Source organism: Prionailurus viverrinus, unplaced genomic scaffold, assembly GCF_022837055.1.
Source record: "Prionailurus viverrinus isolate Anna unplaced genomic scaffold, UM_Priviv_1.0 scaffold_35, whole genome shotgun sequence".
NCBI classification, from domain to species: Eukaryota; Metazoa; Chordata; class Mammalia; order Carnivora; family Felidae; genus Prionailurus; species Prionailurus viverrinus.
Window position 1 is genome coordinate 2,229,436 of NW_025927605.1, and position 18,293 is coordinate 2,247,728.

The 18,293-nt window shown below is 49.9% G+C and overlaps 1 protein-coding gene across 1 annotated transcript; it reads right to left on the bottom strand.

Annotated features, from left to right (window-relative positions):
• Positions 1–4,684: 4,684 nt before the first annotated feature.
• LOC125158574 (membrane primary amine oxidase-like) lies at positions 4,685–11,985 on the bottom strand. The gene is made up of 4 exons (XM_047845832.1): positions 10,395–11,985; positions 6,033–6,318; positions 5,204–5,333; positions 4,685–4,960 (listed from the first exon to the last, which is right to left on the bottom strand). Exons 1-4 carry the CDS (start codon positions 11,983–11,985, stop codon positions 4,685–4,687), a joined length of 2,283 nt encoding a protein of 760 aa, XP_047701788.1.
• Between the last annotated feature and the right edge of the window lie 6,308 nt (positions 11,986–18,293).

Genomic DNA, 18,293 nt, shown 5'->3' on the forward strand with positions numbered 1-18,293 from the left:
GTTTTACAAGTTCCGCCAATGATTTAATACACAGTTAAGGTCAAGAAACTTTGCTTTTTAAGGCAACTGTGCATATTTCTGCTCTGGTCCATTGAGTGTTGATTTTGCTCTTAGAGGGTCATTTACCATGCATCAGGTGCCAAATTCAACAATGATTCTCAAGCATCACCTGCCTGCCAGTGAAGAGCAGCGATACAGGAGAAAACAGCCAGGTATAATTCCATGAAGACCTGGGTTCAATCCCAGCCCCACAGCTTACTAGCCAGATGACTTGGGGGCAAGTTACCTAATCTCTTTGAATATTAGTTTTCTCATCTGTAAAATGGGAATAATATCTGCTTCTCAAGGTTGTTATGAGGCAACAGATGGAAATAAGCTCACCCGTGGTAGTCTCCACCATACTGGCTTCATTTCAATGGGAGAAGCAGGAAAGACTGAGATATCACTTTCCTTGAGGGTCCTTAAGAAAGGGGGAGTTTCCCCATCATATTCTGGCCCACAGACATAAGGTTGCAGAGTATGAGAAACATGCCAAGGACAGGTGTCTAGAATATAAGCCTCATAATCAATTTAGATGTGGGGAGGAAGAATTCTACTGAACCTGCAGATACCCACCCGCAGAGCCTGAGTGGAGCACACATGGCCAGCCATTGGCCACAGGCCAAGTGTTGGAGTGGGGACATGAAGCAGGTGCCACTAAGAGGTCAGCTCACATGGATAATGTGTATTTGTGTGTGTGACAGTGGTCGAGGTCCTTTTAGTGGGGTCTGTAGGCCCGAGGGTCACCAGAGGGCCCACATTCCCAAAGTTCTCTCCCCCTCCCTGGGTTCCTCCTATAACTTTGCTACTCTCACCCTTTAGATCTCTCTGGGCTACCTTCCTCAGTGTCTGGTTGTTTTATTTTCTTGTGGCTGGAAGGGTGTGTTCCCAGTAGAGCTATGCAACGGGGCTGCCTCGAGGCTTTTCCTGAGAGTTCCCTGTGCACACACTCTTTTGTAGGGGCTCCAATTGTCCCCTCTGACCCCAGTGGGGAGCCCCATCACACACTCACCGGTTAGCAGGTGAGCCACAGTAGCAGGGCCCCTCACACAGACTTCAGCCTGGGGGACACATGTCCCCTCCCCCCTCCCTGCATGTGAAGAAGCAGAGGTGGAACAGCCAAGAGAAGCATCCCTGGCTCCCTCCACCACATTTGCTTGGCCATGAGGGAAGGGAAGATGAGAGCATCTATACCCATCTTGGTCCAAATTTCTTCACATAAGAAAACACAAGAAAGTCGAAACAGGATATTATCTGGGCTGAAAGAATAAAGAGACACTAAATCACTGAGCCTAGAAACAAATGGAAAGAAGCACCGGCAACTACCTTAACCAGCTCTGCCTTAACCCCTTCCCCATCTGAGCACTTTTCACGATACCCTGTTGCTGTTCTCGAACTGAGAGTGTGGCTCTTAATGGGGTTCTTGAGCAAGAGGCTAAGAAAATTCTGGAGACATCTTTGGTGCAAAAAGGGGATTTTATTGAAGCATGGAGACAGGACCTTTGGGCCGAAAAAGCTGCATGGGGGTTGTGAGGAGTGACTGATTATATACTTTTAAGTTAGTGGGGGTTAGGGGTAGCGTAAGTCTCTAAAGAATTTGAAAGTAAGGCTTTCAGGACCTTGAGGGGCTAGCTACTGCTAAGATAAGGTTACTTTTAGTCTTTAATAAAACCAAAACATTAAGGCAGTAAGGCAGTAAGGCAGCCATGAGTTCCCTGAGCAAGGTCACGCTCTGCGTGTTTCAGGTGTCTACCAGTGGGCTGAGAGACAGATTTAATTCATGTTACATTTCTCTTGCTGTTGTTCCCCTCATTGGCTCCCATGGCTTTTAGTCTTTGTATGGAGGCCCCTTTTCCAGAACTTAGTTCCTTTCCAGCTCACCTGGTTGAGCCTGAGAGTGTAGGCAGCTGTTGAGGGAACCACAAGATTTCCATGGTGTCTGAGCTCTGGGTTTGCCATTTCTCTCTGGTCACAAGCTGAGCTGGACCCAAATTTCTGTGCCCTCAGTTGCCCTCTTGCCCCAGCCTGCCCTCCCTGAGGGCTGTGTCAGTGGTTTGGGCTTCCTCCTGGGGAAGGAACCCCGTCTCCTCCTGACTCGACAACCCCCTTTTCTAGAAAAGAGACTGAGAGAAGTAGGCATGCTGTAGAACCAGAGGTGTAGACACCACATAACACATGGTTTCTCTGGTCTGGAAGCACCTGAGAAAGCTTGGTCTTTGAGCCCTACCTCTTCCCCACCTTACTCCCGCCCCCATACTCTTTTCTGGAAAATGTTCCAGTTCTTATTTATGCCCATCCATAGTCCACACGTCAGGAAGGCCAGTGGGGATGGGAGGCTCTGGAGACACTGCCAGACCAGGCCGGGCCAGTCCTCACTGGGACACCCCTGGCTCATTGGCATGCCCTCCCCTGACCAGACAGCTCCTGGCCTGGGGGCCAAGCTCCTGATGCTTTTTGGTTCCTACCTTTGGTGACATTTTGGTCATTCATGTTGGCTGCTGCACAGTAATAGAGGCCACTGTCACTCATAGGCCCTGGGAACAGATGGCCTTTCACCATTCCACCCACAAAACCCCCTGAACTGCTGCTGTCACCTGACCATCCTGCCCCCTCTCAAAAGCACACTCCACATGGTTACGTACATGGCAAGAACTCAGAAGAACATTTGGCAGTGTAGACAGATGACAGGAGGAGCATTTTTGTTCTGATGGTGAGGAGAGGGAAATAGCAGGGAGTAGAAGTTGAAGTAGCAAGAGGAGGGGAGGGAGGAAGAGGGGGAACAAAGGGAGGAGAAGGAATGTGCAAGAACATGACGACGGAAAAGCGCCTTCCTGGCTTCTAGGACACAGGCCTAGTGGGGACCCTGCCCTGGTACTTGAAAGAACAGGTGGTCCATAGAGGCCTCATCTTCAAATTCAAGGCCCAAGGGCAGAGGAGGAGCTGGGGAGGCCCCAGCAAGCTTCTGAATGTACTTAGTGACACCGAACTGTGTGTTTATTTTTTTTAAAAATTTTTTTAACGTTTATTTATTTTTGAGACAGAGAGAGACAGAGCATGAACGGGGGAGGGTCAGAGAGAGAGGGAGACACAGAATCTGAAACAGGCTCCAGGCTCTGAGCTGCCAGCACAGAGCCTGACGCGGGGCTCGAACTCATAGACCGCGAGATCATGACCTGAGCTGAAGTCGGACGCTTAGCCGACTGAGCCACCCAGGCGCCCCAAGAACTGTATGTTTAAATTTGGGCAATTTGTAAACTTTAGGCAATGTATGTTTTAGCACAATAGAAAAAAAAGAAGAAGAAGAAGAAGAAGAAAAGGAAAGGAAAAGCAATGATACAGCCACTTTGGAAACCAGCTTGTGGTTCCTCAAAAGGTTAGGGACAGGGTTGCTATATGACCCAGCAATTCCACGCCCAGGTATGTATGTACTGAAGAGAAATGAAAACACATGTCCTCACAAGAGCTTGTACGTGAATGTTCACAGCAGCTTCTTAAAATAAACTTTTATTTACTTGTTTGTTTGTTTATTTTAATGTTTGTTTATTTTTGAGAGAGAGAGAGAGAGAGAGAGGGACAGAACGCGAACAGGGGAGGGATAGAGAGAGAGAGGGAGACACAGAATCCGAAGCAGGCTCCAGGCTCTGAGCTGTGCGCACAGAGCCCGACGCGGGGCTCGAACTCACAGACCGCGAGATCATGATCTGAGCCGAAGTCGGAGGGTTAACCGACTGAGCCACCAAGGCGCCCCCACTGCAGCTTTACCCATAAAGTGGAAACAACCCAAATGTCCATCAGTGGAAGAGTGGATGAACAAAATGTGGTCTGTCCGTGTAGTGGAATCGCATTCAGCCATGACACAAGCTACAAAATGGACGTAACTCAGAAGCAAGATGCCGCGTGAAAGAAGCACAAAAGACCACATACGGTGTGAACCTGTTTGTATATGAAATGTCCAGGTTATAAACAAATCTATAGTGACAGAAACACTAGTGGTTGCCTAGAGCCGGGAAGGGGTTGGAGGGAAACAGGGAGCGACTGCTAACGGGCCTGAGGTTTCTTTTTCGGATGATGAAAATGCTCTGGAATTGGATAGGGGTGACGGTTGCACACTTTGTAAATATACCAAAACCCACTCAATCTTACATATTGACAGGGTGGATTTAATGACATGTGAATCGTTAAAAAAAAAAATCTTGTTACAAAAAATAAGATGAAGGGCACTTGGCTGGCTCAGTTGGTAGAGCATGCGACTTGATCTTAGGGTTGTGAGTTCGAGCCCCACATTGGGCGTGGAGCCTACTTAAAAAACAAAACAAAACAAAGATTAAAAAATTGTTGGAAGAAACACAAATCTTCTGGGAAAAGCTTGGCCATCAGTCCAGGCTTCGGCTGGCCACTCTCTCTGGGACAGGAACCCAGCAGGTCTGGGGCCAACAAAGCTGAATTGTGTCTCTGCCCCTCCCCCAGGGTCGGGCATCACAGGCTCAGGATGCTCCCAGCAGGGAGGGGGTGTCAGGGAGGGCCATACAGAGGGGCCTTGGGAGAAAAGAGGGTACCAGGCTGCCTGGCCCAGTACCCACTGTTCCCCTCCCCACACACCCTGGCCCTGGAGCCCCTGGCCACATTCCCCATCCCAGGGACCCCCCTAGCTGTGAGAGAAGCCCCCGTGGGAGAAGGCAGGGAGGTCTGGGGCACAGGCAGCAGCTTGAGGGAGGCAGGCCATGGGATTGACCTCGCAGGCCCCAGCATCCTGGTCCCCCCGGAAATAGACGGAATCAGGAGAATCGAAGGAAGGGTCCTGGTCAAAGAAGTTGTAGGGCCGGAGGAAGAAGCCCACACCGTTCCCCACAGTCACCGTGTTGGGAATGTCTTCTGCATGTGGGATGTGCAGGAAGCCAGCTGTCACCCAGGCCACCAAGTCCTGGCAGGGGAGAAGAAAGATGATCCTGAGCCCTGGCTTTGCGAAGGACATGCCTGCCTCCTCCAGTAGCCCTGTGTGTACGGATTCAGCTCACTAGCCCAGGAAAAACGTGAAATCACAAAGCTTTTTTCTTTAGTGGGTTCTAAAGACCCCCAAGGAATCTGGCTTGGGAGAGGATGAAGTAGCTCATCCCTGCTTCCCTCACCTCCCCATCGAGCCTCCCCCTCCATCCTCTCAGCTGACCTGCCCTGCAATGGTCTCGTTGTTGATGAAGTCAATGAAGTCCACAGTGGGAGTCCAAGGGTCATTCAGATTGTAGATGCTGGTGCTGCTGGGCTCCTCTTCCTTCCGCCGGGTCACGGCCAGCTGGTACCTACAGGAGATTTGGATTAGACGCACAAGGTCATCAGCCTATCCTACTGCCCGAAACGACACTGGAGAGGGAGCACAAAGAGGAAGTGAGCACAAAGGTCTCACAACGTCGAGCCTCTTTATTATTCTGTCTCCACTTGTTCTCTTTCTTTCTGTCCCGAGACTTCCTGAGTGTGTCCAGTGTCTCATATTTCAAACATCAACTGACCCGTTGTTCAGATCTCAGATAGGAATGTCATCCTCGTGCGTCCGTCCAGATCTGAGCCTGCGCCCTGGATGCATGTGTGCAGACATGGCCTGATTCCGATCTTATGTCAGTTTCAGCGTGTCACCTGTCTGGGTTTTAGGGCATATTCCCTCAGATCTGTGCTCTTCTCGTACTGTTTTTTCCTCCAATTTTTATTGTGAACATTTTTAACATAAGAAAAGTTGAAAGAATGGCGTAGTGAACACCCATATACCCATGACCTAGAACCCACCTTCAAGATTTTATTATACTCGAGTTGGCACATAACTCTCCATTGATCCCTCCGTCCGGCACTTGAATACCACTAAGATTGTGTCTGCGGGAATGTGTGTGTGTGTGCATGATTGTGTATGTGCATGCACACCTGTGGGAGGTGGGAGCAAGTGGCTTCTGAGCAACTTGGGGCCCTTCTTATAGTCCACCTCCTCCAGCCGCTAACACCCTGCCACTCACCTTCCCCAGCTGAAGGCTCTCTCCATGGAGCTGTTCTGGGGCAGTGGCTCCCCAGCAAAGCTGAGCATCTGGATGCGGTAGCCCCGCGGGTGACCCCACTTGTTGCTGTGGTTGCTGGCCAGGTACACGTAGCGGGGTAGGGTGCCTCCCAGGGGGAAGGCGGCCTGCTCCTCAGTCTCCAGCAGCTTCCGGGTCACCTGCAGCCTCTGCATCTGGTGCTCGGGGCTCCAGGGTACCGCCGTGGGGACATAGGACGTGTCCTCAGCCCAGACCCAGTTCTCCAGTCCTGCCGGGGTGGGGTGGAGGTGGGCGGGAAGGAGGGCTGGTCACGCAGCTGACCTGTCCCCTCTGGACTCTGTCCCCTCCCCTCCACTCACTGCTTCGGAGTGGGGCCAAAGAGAAACCCAGAACTGGGTGTGCCTCCTGCTCCCCTTCCCTCTCCCCAAGATATCTCCTATCCAGAGATTTGGAGAAGGTCCTGACTGATGTCGTCTCTGGTAATAATCCCAGATGCCTTGTGACTGGATCTCCACTGACCTTCTCCTGCTGGGGACCTGCCAGGGAGGATGGTTTCCCTGAGGTTGGAGCAGCCTGGCTGGCAATGTGCAGGAGTCAGATTCTTCCTGACCCAAGGAAAGGGTCTACGCCTCATGTCTAAAGCCCTATAGCATCACCGGAACTACCTTGCCATTAACATAAAAATAGTTGTACCTCCTCCTCGAGGAGCTCTGCACAGGCAGGGCACTGGTGCTTTACTTGAACTACAACCTTATGAAGGAGGAACGACAATTGTCCCCATTGTATAGATGGGACAACTGAGGCTTAGAGATTTAAAGAATGTGCTCTAGTTTGTCATCAAGCGCATGTGGTATCATGGTAGTGCTGGGGACCCCTGTCTTACTCTGGCTCTGTATCGTCCACACAGCAGCACACAGAGGAAAGCAACATAGAATGGTCCCACCACACATGGGTGGCAGAAATGCTGGCCAGAGGGAAGGAAAATCAGACCCCGGGCCCAATGCTGCTGGAGCTTGGGGGTATTTCTTATCATTTGAGGCTTGGCAAGGAATTAAGAGCAGGGCCAAGTGCACAGTCTGTTCCCTGAACTCTGGGAATTTTGAATGATTTTATTAGAATCTAACTAGGTCCCATATTAGGAATCAACTTAAGTGATCTGGGACCAAAGAGCAGTAAACCAAAACATGCCGAAACTCCCTCCATACCTTCCAAGTACCAGAGGACAGCAGAGACTGATGAAGCACACTCTCGGTTTCCTTTTGTGGATTCACTGCCCCTAGTCCACACCCCAGGGTTTCTACCCATAGGTGATAATTAAAGGCCAAGAGGGGCACCTGGGTGGCTCAGTTGGTTAAGCATCCGACTTCAGCTCAGGTCATGATCTCATGATTTGTGAGTTCGAGCCCCGTATCAGGCTCTGTGCACAGAGCCTGGAGTCTGCTTCAGATTCCATGTCTCCCCCTCTCTCTGCCCCTCCCATGCTCATGCTCTGTCTCTCTCTGTCTCTCAATAATAAATAAACATTTAAAAAAATAAAAATAAATAAAAAGGCCAAGAGTTCTTTCTGGTACATCCACACGGGCTCATGTGGAGGACAACAGCAGCAACAATAGCTAATACTCCTCACTATGCGTCAGGCACCGCTCCAAGGGCTTGAAGAGATATTGCTTAGGAACAGAGCTAAAGAGAGGTGTGTGTGTCGGGCAGAATACATACCTATATTTTCTAAGTCCAACGAGCGATCCTAAAAGCAATGACATCCCAGTGACAATGAGCACTCTGGGTACCCAGGTCTTGGTTTCTAAATAGTATCTTCCAATTAGAAGGAACCAGAACACCTTGGAGAAGTGGTTGATTCCAGGGCTGGATCAGGGAAAATACAAGATCAAATTCAAACATCTTGTGGGGCACCTGCGTGGCTTAGTCAGTTAAGCATCTGACTCTTGATTTTCGGCTCAGGTCACGATCTCACGGTTCATGAGTTCGAGCCCCGCGTCAGGCTCCACACAGTGCGGAGCCTGCTTGGGATTCTCTCCTTCTCTCTCTGTCCCTCTTCTGCTCACTTTTTGTCTCTCTCTCTCAAAATAAAAAAAAATAAGCATTAAAAAAAATTCGAACATCTTGTGCCAGAAAGTAAAGAAGTACTCAAAAAAGGTTGGAGGCACATCAAAAGAACACAGGAACCAACCTGAAGCATCTCCCAATGGCTAAAACTGGAACAGTTCAAGGAACAAAATAAACGATAGTACTGGGTTATAACCCTTAGACTAAAATAAATATCCATGAATCCATGCAGTTGTGAATAATTACACGTATAAATACATGTAAAAGGAGGATAGCCCTACCTTATGAAGAATTCTAATTAATAAATGAATAAAGAATAAGGAAAAAAATTTGAAATGACCAGTAGGGTAACACTGCAGTAATAATTGTGGCATAAAAAAAAGTCCACCAATAGATGCTAAAAATTAGTGGGCAAGAATTTGAGAAGAAAAAAAAATAGGATATTCACATGGCATCAAAGTAATTGCCCCAAGATATTTATTAACAGGAAATGGAAAAATATTAACTTTTACAATGGAGAAAGCTAGCAGACACCATCTTGACTAAGTGCTTGAGGTCAACATCACTATATCTCTTGATATGATGGACTGAGAAGGGCATAATGTAATTTCTCTTGTTTTCTTGCAAAAAAAAAAAAAGTACAGTCTCAATCTAACCATGAGAAAATAACAGAGAACCCCACTTTGACAGATATCGTGCAAAATAATGACCAATATCTTCCCTAGTGTGAAGGTCATGAAAGACAAGAAAAGCCTAAGAGACTGTCACAGGTTGGAGGAAACTAAGGAGATAAGTCATGTAAATGCAGTGCAGGATCCTGCATTAGATCCTGGAACAGAAAAAGAAAATTAGTGGAAGAACAAATGAAACCCTAATAAGGTCTGTAGTTTAGTTAATAGTATTGTAATAATGTTAATTTCCTGGTTTGATGGCCATACTGTGGTTATGTAAGATGTTAACATGTAAGGAGCTGGGTGAAGGGTATATGGGAACCGGACGAAGTTTGCAACTTTTCTTAAGTCTAAAATTATTTCAAAAGATAAAGTGTTTTGGAGGCGCCTTGCTGGGTCTGTCAGAAGAGCATGTGACTCTCGATCTCAGGGTTGTGAGTTCGAGTCCCATGTTGGGTATAAGGATTACTTAAATGAATGAATGCATGGATAAGTTTTTTTTTAAGAGACAGTGTTTTAAAGTACTCATCATTAATCCTCAGTCTTACTAAGAATGGACTGTTATACCATTTTTACACTTGTGTAAACCGATGTATAGAGCAGTTAAGCATAAAAATGTTTCTATCACACATATTTTTCAAGGTGCTGCACACGCTCTCCACTCCCCCATTAGAATGCAAGCCTCTTAAGAGCAAGGATGTTGTTTCTTTTGTTAAATTGCATTAATGCCGTTCTTGGCACAAATATGCATTCAGTAAATATTTGTTGCTTACATGAGTGATACGCTGCTATGTGAAGAAACAGATGTGGCAAAATATATGTACATTATGACCCAAATTTGGTAATAAAAACCTTAAATATTTATATCAATATATCCTATTTGTAGATAGTATACAATATCATAAATGTTATAATTTATTAAATATTGCAGATGTGACATTTTAAAATATGGAAGAATTTTTTTTTTAATTTTTTTAACGCTTATTTATTTATTTATTTATTTTAAATTTTTTTTTCAACGTTTTTTATTTATTTTTGGGACAGAGAGAGACAGAGCATGAACGGGGGAGGGACAGAGAGAGAGGGAGACACAGAATCCGAAGCAGGCTCCAGGCTCCGAGCCATCAGCCCAGAGCCCGACGCGGGGCTCAAACTCACGGACCGCGAGATCGTGACCTGGCTGAAGTCGGACGCTTAACCGACTGCGCCACCCAGGCGCCCCAATGCTTATTTATTTTTGAGACAGAGAGAGACAGAGCATGAACGGGGGAGGGGCAGAGAGAGAGGGAGACACAGAATCCGAAGCAGGCTCCAGGCTCTGAGCCATCAGCCCAGAGCCCGACGCGGGGCTTGAACTCACGGACCGTGAGATCGTGACCTGAGCTGAAGTCGGACGCTTAACCGACTGAGCCACCCAGGAGCCCCAATTTTTTTTTTTAAGTATGGAAGAATGATCTGCTAAGGGTGAAAATCTCTCAGGAATCTAATGACTTTCACGTTTATTTCATACACTTTTATATTTTTCATGTTTCAGTGACAATTTTTAAAGCTAGGCATGGAGACCTCAGCCCCCTCTTCTGGAATCCTTGTTTCTGCTAGAATATCTTACCTGCTACATCCAGATCCACCTTGAAGTGGGCGCTGTGGGTATGGACGGTGCCCAGCGTGTGCTCCCCAACCTGGTTCCCGTACCTTCGGGCAGCACCAAAGAGAAATGCTGAGCTGATGTAGCCGGTGGCATGGAGTCGGACCTCTATGGCCCCATTGGCGTGGAAGACCATATCCCACACATAGTCATAGTTGAGCATGGTTGAGACAGATCTGAGGACCAGCACTGTCTCTGCAAGGCCCCAAAAATACTGGGAGTAGATATCTGAGTGGTGGCGCCTCAAGGGGAGACCCTGGTTCTGTTCAAACACACAAATGGCATCACGTATTGTCTTAGGGGTTTGGGACTCCAGAAGGAAGTGCCAGTCCACGTAGGTGGCCAGGTAGGGGCAGTCCACCCCCCGGGTCAGGGTTGAAGAGAAGTGACCCAAACCAAATCCACCATCTGTGTACCGGCTTCGAAGAGCAGAGGGAGAATTTCCACCATAGATGGCCAAGGCCTCCTGGAGACTGATCTCATAAGCTAGTCGTTCTCCCCGGAAGCGGATGTCAAAGATCCTTGGGCCACTGAAAGCTCCAAGGCCAAAGGAGAAAGTCCACAATGAGGAGGCCACTTGACTCCCCTGGACACTGAAGCGGGGGCCCTGGGGGTGGAACTGCAGAGGAGGACTCGGACCCCGAGGCACCTGGGACTTCAAGGACCAGGACCCACCTGTGCCGTTGTCTGGGATCAGCACCACATTCACCAGGCCGGCCTCAAACTGGTCTTCCAGCTGGGCCAAACTCTCATAGTAGCGGCCTTGAAAGAACACCTTCTGGATGGTCCAGTGGGCAGGCTCCAGAGCCTTGTGGTCTACCAGCAGCTCCAACCCCACGGGGTGCAGGAAAAACCCAGCCCCTGAGATGTTGTAGTAGAGGCCAAACCAGGTGGCCCGGTCCCCTGACTGCATACCACGGGGGGCCGTGTTCATCGCCACCAGGTTCCGTCCTTGGCGTTTATAGAAACAGCAGTGGTGGAGGAGCCCAGCAGCCTGGGGCAGCTCTCTGTCGAAGATCAGCTGGTCTATGTCCTGGTACTCTCGCATCAGTATGGGGCGTCGGTGATAGGGCAGGGGGCCCCCGTGACGCTCCACCGTCACATCCCGCAGGTAGGAAGGGTGCGGCAGCGGCCCCACCACCAGCTCACTCACGTTGGGCCGGGGCTGTCCGCCAAAGAAGACGATGGCCAGTGCCTCCCGGGCGGGCGGGGGACTCCCCCTGTCCAGGTGGGCCAGGGCAGCAGCCTTGGGGGGCAGCTGCAGCTCCACCGAGAAGACGCAGTTGTCCGAGGGGCGGGCCTGGGCTGCGTCCACCAGGCCTGGCCCCAGCTGCTGGGTCAGGAAGCTCATCACAGCCGTCAGCTCCTCTGGGCTCAGGTCCGCAAACAGCTGGCTCTGGCTGGGAGGTGTCCGGGGCTGGGCACTGGGGGATACAGAGGGGCAGCGGGGAGGCTGGCCGGGTTCATATTCCCTCTCCAATCCCTTTTCACTCCCGCTATTACCCATGCCAGTCACCAGAACACTACACAGGGACAAAATAATGAAGATAGCCATAGGTAAATCTCCTGGACTGTCCTTAGGCTCCTGAATCAGAATGCAAAATGGGAAATAGAAAGATAAAAGACAGACAGGACTTGGGAGCAGGATGCATCTTTGAGTCTCTGGAGGTTCCTGGTCTCTGAGCAGAGCTGTTGGGCAAGAGGCATGATGGACACATTGAAGATAAGCAGCCAAGGGCAGATGGGTGGGTGGGGGTGGGGGTGAAGCTGGAGGGGGCCAGAGGTCAGGCCAAGCTTGGGAGGTGGGGCTGAGGTAGGAACCTGGACTTTAAGTGGCCCATGTAAGCCTCTGTCTCTTGTTCCAAATCAAACACTTAGGGTCAAGGCTGGGGAACCAAGTGGGGGGAAGGGTAGGTTTTGGAGATAACACAGGTAGAAGCAAAAGGAAGTAAAGGGGACAGAAAGGGACTGTCCTTGGGCTCTCCCTCCACCCTCCAGATGGAACCCTTCTCCTGGCTATAAGGCTGCAATGGAAATTCACCTGCCCAGACCGCTCCAGCCAGATTCCCCTCTTCCCTCCAGGCTCTGCTTCTCATCACTCTCTCCTGCTCCCCACCAGCTATCAACCAGAACCCTATGGGCAGGCATGGGAGTAATGCTGAGAACATAAAACACCTGGGAGGAGCTGGGGGTGGTGAAGGGCTGAACCAGATCAACATTGTGGAGGCTCCAAGCACCCTAAATCACTGGAGGTAGGGTACACAGGGTGTGCAACCAGTCAGAAGTGGGGGCAGGGAGCAGGTGCACAGTGTAACAGAGATCCTTTGAGCAGGACTGACGGGCCAGGTCAGAGGTCAAGGGACTTGGAACACTGGCTGTAGAGTTACCTTGGCAACCCATAGCCCTCAATTCCAGGAAACCTTCCTCCAAAATGTTGCAGAGGCAGAGAGCAAAGCCACCTCCATTCTCTGCCAGGTGATGTGCAAGAGGCCACCGTCACCTGGGCAGCCAGGTCCTGAGAGGAACAAGGAGAGACCAAAACTTCCAAGGAGGGGAGATGCTTGCCTCATGAACCTGGAGGAGAATCCTTCCCAGCATGGACCTGCCCAGGAAGATTTCCCCAGAAACAGACATGAGACTGACCTTGCGGGAAGAATGCGTTCTCTGGGCAGAGAAGGGGAAAAACATGTCAGTCAAAGGAAACAGAAGGTACAAAGGTAGAGAAACTCGAAACAGCTCAGCATGGGCAGGGAATGATCAAAAGGTCGGTGAGTTTGGTATGAGGTGGGGACAAAATGGGGGCAGAAGAGGTAAGATAGGGAAGTTTTGTGTGGCACATGTTTTTTTTTTTTTAATGTGAAATTTATTGTCAAACTGGTTTCGATACAGCATCCAGTGCTCATCCCAACAGGTGCCCTCCTCGATGCCCATCACCCACTTTGTGTGGTACATGTTTTAAGCAAGGCAGTAATTGCGGGTAGACGGTGAGGTATCTGGGAGCCTGGGAGAGTTAAACCAGGTAAATTGATAACAAAAAGGTCAGCTTATCCAGAAATATTTATACATCCAGCTGTAGTTTGGTTTGGGTTTTGGTTTTTAAAGATTTTATTTTTAAGTAATCTCCACACCCAGTGTGGGGCTTGAACTCACAACCCTGAGATCCAGAGACCCACGTTCCACAACTGAGCCACACAGGGGCCCCTCATCCAGTTGTATTTTGATATGGAAACTCAAAGGGTTTTCCTTTCCCTTGTTCTTTAAAGAGGTAGGAGTAGAGGTGCTCTCTCTAAAATGGTGAGAAAGTTGGGGTCCTCCATCCCAAAATAACCTCCCTCCCCAAGGAAGCAGGCCCTTGGGGTTGGGTCCTCAAGGAAAATGGAACTGGTTTTTCTTCTTTCTTTTGTAACTTTTTTTTAACGTTTTATTTTTTGAGAGACAGGGAGAGACAGAGCTTGAGCACAGAAGGAACAGAGAGAGAGGGAGACACAGAATCCGAAGCAGGCTCCAGGCTCCGAACTCTCAGTGCAGAGCCCGATGCGGGGTTCAAACCCACAAACTGCGAGATCATGACCTGAGCTGAAGTCGGACACTCAACCGATTGAGCCACCCAGGCGCCCCAGAACTGGGTTTTTCTTTCGCTGATCTGGTTTTCATACTCTGCAGAAGCTCTTTGTGGAAGAAAGTATTTAAAAAATTTTTGACTTAAAAAATGTTTTGAAAACATTTTGATGAACACACACACAACAGTTGGTAAATACATGTAGAAAGCATAAAGGAGTGTACTGTGACAAATCCACTTCCCTTTCATCCTTCAGGTCCCCTCCACAGTCCCCTCCCCAAAACAAGAGCTTTAACCAGTACCTCTTGGGTCATCTGGGCTATTGTCAGGGCTCTTGTCAGGGCTCTTGTCGGTGAGAGAAAAAGGAGAGAATAGGGCTTTTGCACAGGAGAGTGGGTGTGCCATCAATCCCAGGGCAGGGCCCGCCTCCCAACTCTGCCCCAGCAAGGCTGGCCTCAGGGCCGCAGAAAGTGAACATAATAGCAGTGACCACTGTCACCTGAAAACTAGTTGACCATTCCCCCCAGCCCCCACCCAAATCTCAGACTACAGGGGCTTCCTTAACCCTGAAGATGAGAACCCCCACGAGCATGCCCGTGAGTGAATTTCCTGCCAACCAGGTACAAGGGCACCGAGCTTGTTATCTGATATAGAAGCATAAAGAAACATGACATTTCATACCTACCCCTGAGTGCTTGTGAGTAGAATCCACACCCAGTGCTCCCATCAACTGAGCAGTAACATAGAGACAAGGGACTGGAGAACTTGTGGTCAAGACAGAGACAACAGGATTACCACCATGAAGGCAGAAGGGGTCATTGGGAATGGGCCTGTGTGGGATAAGAGGAAACAGAACCTAATGCCAAGGCCTAAGCCCTGGCCACAGGCAGCGCGTAACCCCGGGAACTCGGGTCCAGGCTCTTTGGTAAGTTATCGTCCCAGCTCCCAGCTAAGAGCACATCATTATGACGGCTCACGTTTCTTTGTCTTGACCTGTGTTACCAAGAAGAAGCCAAGAATGTTCGCTCCAGGGATGCCTGGATAGTCAGTCTGTTAAGGGTCCGACTTCGGCTCAGGTCATAATCCCACAGCTTGTGGGTTCAAGTCCCGCACGAGGCTCTGCGCTGACAGCTCAGAGCCTGGAACCTGCTTTGGATTCTGTGTCTCCCTCTCTCTCTGCCCCTCCCTCGCTCATGTTCTGTCTCTCTCTCTCTCAAAAATAAATAAACATTAAAAAAATAATAATAAAAGAATGTTGGCTCCAGTAAGGTATCACAGGGCTCTCATGTGGGGAGGTGGGTCATGACTGGGGGAGAGCCCTTTGCCTTGGCTGGTGGGGAAGCAGGTGTATAAAAGATGCCACCCCACCTTCCCTAAGTGTCTTGCTGTCACACTGTTCCCTCTGATACCTCTTCGCAATTGTCACAAAAGGTGTCCCTTTTGAAGCATTACTCCGGAGACAGGACCACGTGCCTCTCATTAGGTCTTATTTCCCTTTGAATAAACTTGACCCCTGACCTCTGTGAATAGGATGAGTTTATTCCCTGGAGCCAGAGGCCACCCCCTGCCTGCAGGTTGAAGACTGGGCCCCAGAACGCTGCTGTGTCTCAGTGGGGTTGTTGCTACCGAAGCCTGGGAGGGGGTGGGGGGGGGGGGGTGGGGGATCAACCCTGTGCACACAGGTCATGCTCCACGCAGGTCTGCAGTGTAGGGTGACAGCTGTGGCAACAGTGTGGAGGTGTGGAGCAGCACTGGGGTGTGGGGTGGACTCGATGAGGTCAGTGACCTCAAGGACAGAGAGAAAGGAATAAGTCTAAGATGTTGAAGAGCAGAGGTGACAGGACTGGGTGCCCAACTGGGTGTGGGTAGGCGAAGAAGAACACAGTGTTTTAGGTGACACAAAGGTTTCCTGTGACTGGATGGGCGATGGGGCTTTTCACCAGAAAGGACATACATGAAGAGCAGCAAGTTGTTTTTTTTTTTTTAATGTTTTTATTTATTTTGAGACAGAGAGAGACAGAGCGTGAACAGCGGAGGGGCAGAGAGGGAGGGACACACAGAATCCGAAGCAGGCTCCAGGCTCTGAGCCATCAGCACAGAGCCCGACGTGGGGCTCGAACTCACGAACCGTGAGGTCGTGACCTGAGCCGAAGTCGGACGCTCAACCGACCGAGCCACCCAGGCGCCCCGAAGAGCAGCAAGTTTAAGGGGGAACCAACGAGGTTGAGTTTGAGGTGCTCATGGGAAGTCCCAGCACAGAGGCTTAGAAATAGGGCAATTGGCTCTATGGGTCTGGAGCACAGGAGAGACGTTCTAGGCTAGACATAGACATTTCAGCCAACAACAGTATTAGCAGTTAAAGAGAGGCTGGGATCACCCCAGGGAGGACTTCTGGAAAGAGAAGAGAGGAGGCCCAAGATGGCATCCTGGAAAATGCCAAGGTCTGGGCCTATGTGGGCTGGTGGGGGAGCAGAGGTAAAGGAGCCAGCATATGAGACTGAGAAGCAGCATGGACAGGGAGGGGTCAGAATGTGGGGAAGTCAAGGCAGGAGTAGGTGGTGTTGTCAAATGCCACCAAAAGGTCCAGAAAGTAGGCGCCTGGAAAAGCCCGTTGATTCTGCATTTAGAAGTCACTGGTGACCTTTGTCAGAGCAATGTCTGTGGCTGTGGGCCGGCAGAGGGAGGGCAATGGGTCGAGAGTGACTGGGGAGGCAGAGGAAGCAGACCCAGGAAGGATAGAACATGCCTCGGAAGAAGGGGTTTTTGAAAAGGCACAGACTGAGAGAGAGAGAGAAGACCCTGCCGGGGAGATGCAGGGTCCCCAGGAAGGCTTAGCAAGATGAGAGTCGAGAAGAGGAGCCAATAAAGAGGGAGAGATAAAAAGATACAGACGGAGGAGTGGGTAACTGAAGGAGAACCTTCTGGGGGGAGCCCGAAGGGTGGGCTTAAGCAGGTAAAAAGGCTGTGGAATTAATGAGCCCATCTTCATCACGGAACAAAGAAGCTGTCACGGGGGCACCAAGTTCCTTTTCTTTTATAGGGGTTTAAGTTTTCTCAAACCCCCTTTGCATTGTATAAAGTCTACAAGGATGAGTTAACCAATTATCACATAACTGCACCAACTATAGAAGAGCCGCACTGTTGGGATTTTTCTTCAATCAGCATCTGACCTTCCCAAGTGATCTGTTAAGTGCTCGTTAAATAAAATGTTCTTCCGTTCTGGAGGAAAAAGACCAGTTAGTGGCCAGAGAGCCCTCCTCATTTTCCCAGCAACCTCAGCAGAAAGTGTGGGAGGGAGAAGGGAGGAGGGAGGCATGCAGATGTGGGGTTCTGATTGGAGCAGCTCAGAAACGGCCTCACCTCATCGGCCAGACTCCCCACAGGGGTCCTCCCCCAGGCCCTGCCAGGAGTTCAGGCCACCAAAATTTCTGACTTCCGACCCACTGCCCATGGCCAGGTCTTCTGTCAACTCTGTGCTTTGTATCTGGGCCAGAGGGAATGTTCTAAAAGGCAAATCTGACACTTGTCACTCTCTTGCCCCAAGTCTTTCCATGGCTCCCCGTTTCTCTTAGAGTAACCATGGCTTGCAAGAACTCCCTCCCTCCTCTGTTCCCTGCTTGCCCCTCCGGGCTCTCCCTATAGCCCACAAGCCTCTCATTGAACTTGGGTATTTGGATGGTGCCACCTTGTCACCTCTTGGTCTTTGATCATGCTGTTTCCTCAGCCTGGAAAATTCTCTCCACTGTCCTCCTTATCCCCAGTTTGGACATCATGTCTCACAGGAGCCCTTCCCAAACCCAAGTCAGAAGCCCCTGCTATTGTCGCCCTCCCACCTCCCTTTTAACGGTCCTTTACTGGCCTTACTTGCCCGAGGACAAAAAATGTGCGTCCTATTCACTGGTGTATCCTAGTGCCTTGCATGTGCCTGGCCCTTAGAAGGCACGCTGTAAATCTTCGTTGGAAGCATGAAGGAATCTTCTTGTACTTGGAGCTGGGGCCCTTCCTGGGGGCCACAGGAGAGCAGAGAGAGGCAGGTGAGTACATGTGCTCCTTCCAGGGCGTTCTAGTGTCTACATTCCCAGAGAAGTCCCAGTTATGCCCTCTGACCCAAGCCTCAGGGCTCCCCTTGTCCAGCTCCTCTTAGGGCGATGAGTCCACGTCCTAAAGATTTTAGCACTGGGGCACCCGTCCCTTCAGAATTTAACATCCTTGATAAGTATTCACTCCTATCGCTTGATCACAAATGTGACGCCAACACACTAAGCTGGCCTCAGTGGTCTAAGGAAGAGATTGGATTGGGGTAG

What these genes read in the sequence shown, in the direction of transcription:
- LOC125158574 (XM_047845832.1), bottom strand. Translation starts at nt 11,985, where the DNA reads ATGGCTATCTTCATTATTTTGTCCCTGTGTAGTGTTCTGGTGACTGGC. An exon ending in GGTGGATCTGGATGTAGCAG is followed by an intron (nt 6,319 to 10,394) that starts GTAAGATATTCT and finishes CCACCCCGGCAG; the next exon opens with GACTGGAGAACTGGGTCTGG. An exon ending in AGAGCCTTCAGCTGGGGAAG is followed by an intron (nt 5,334 to 6,032) that starts GTGAGTGGCAGG and finishes AATCTCCTGTAG; the next exon opens with GTACCAGCTGGCCGTGACCC.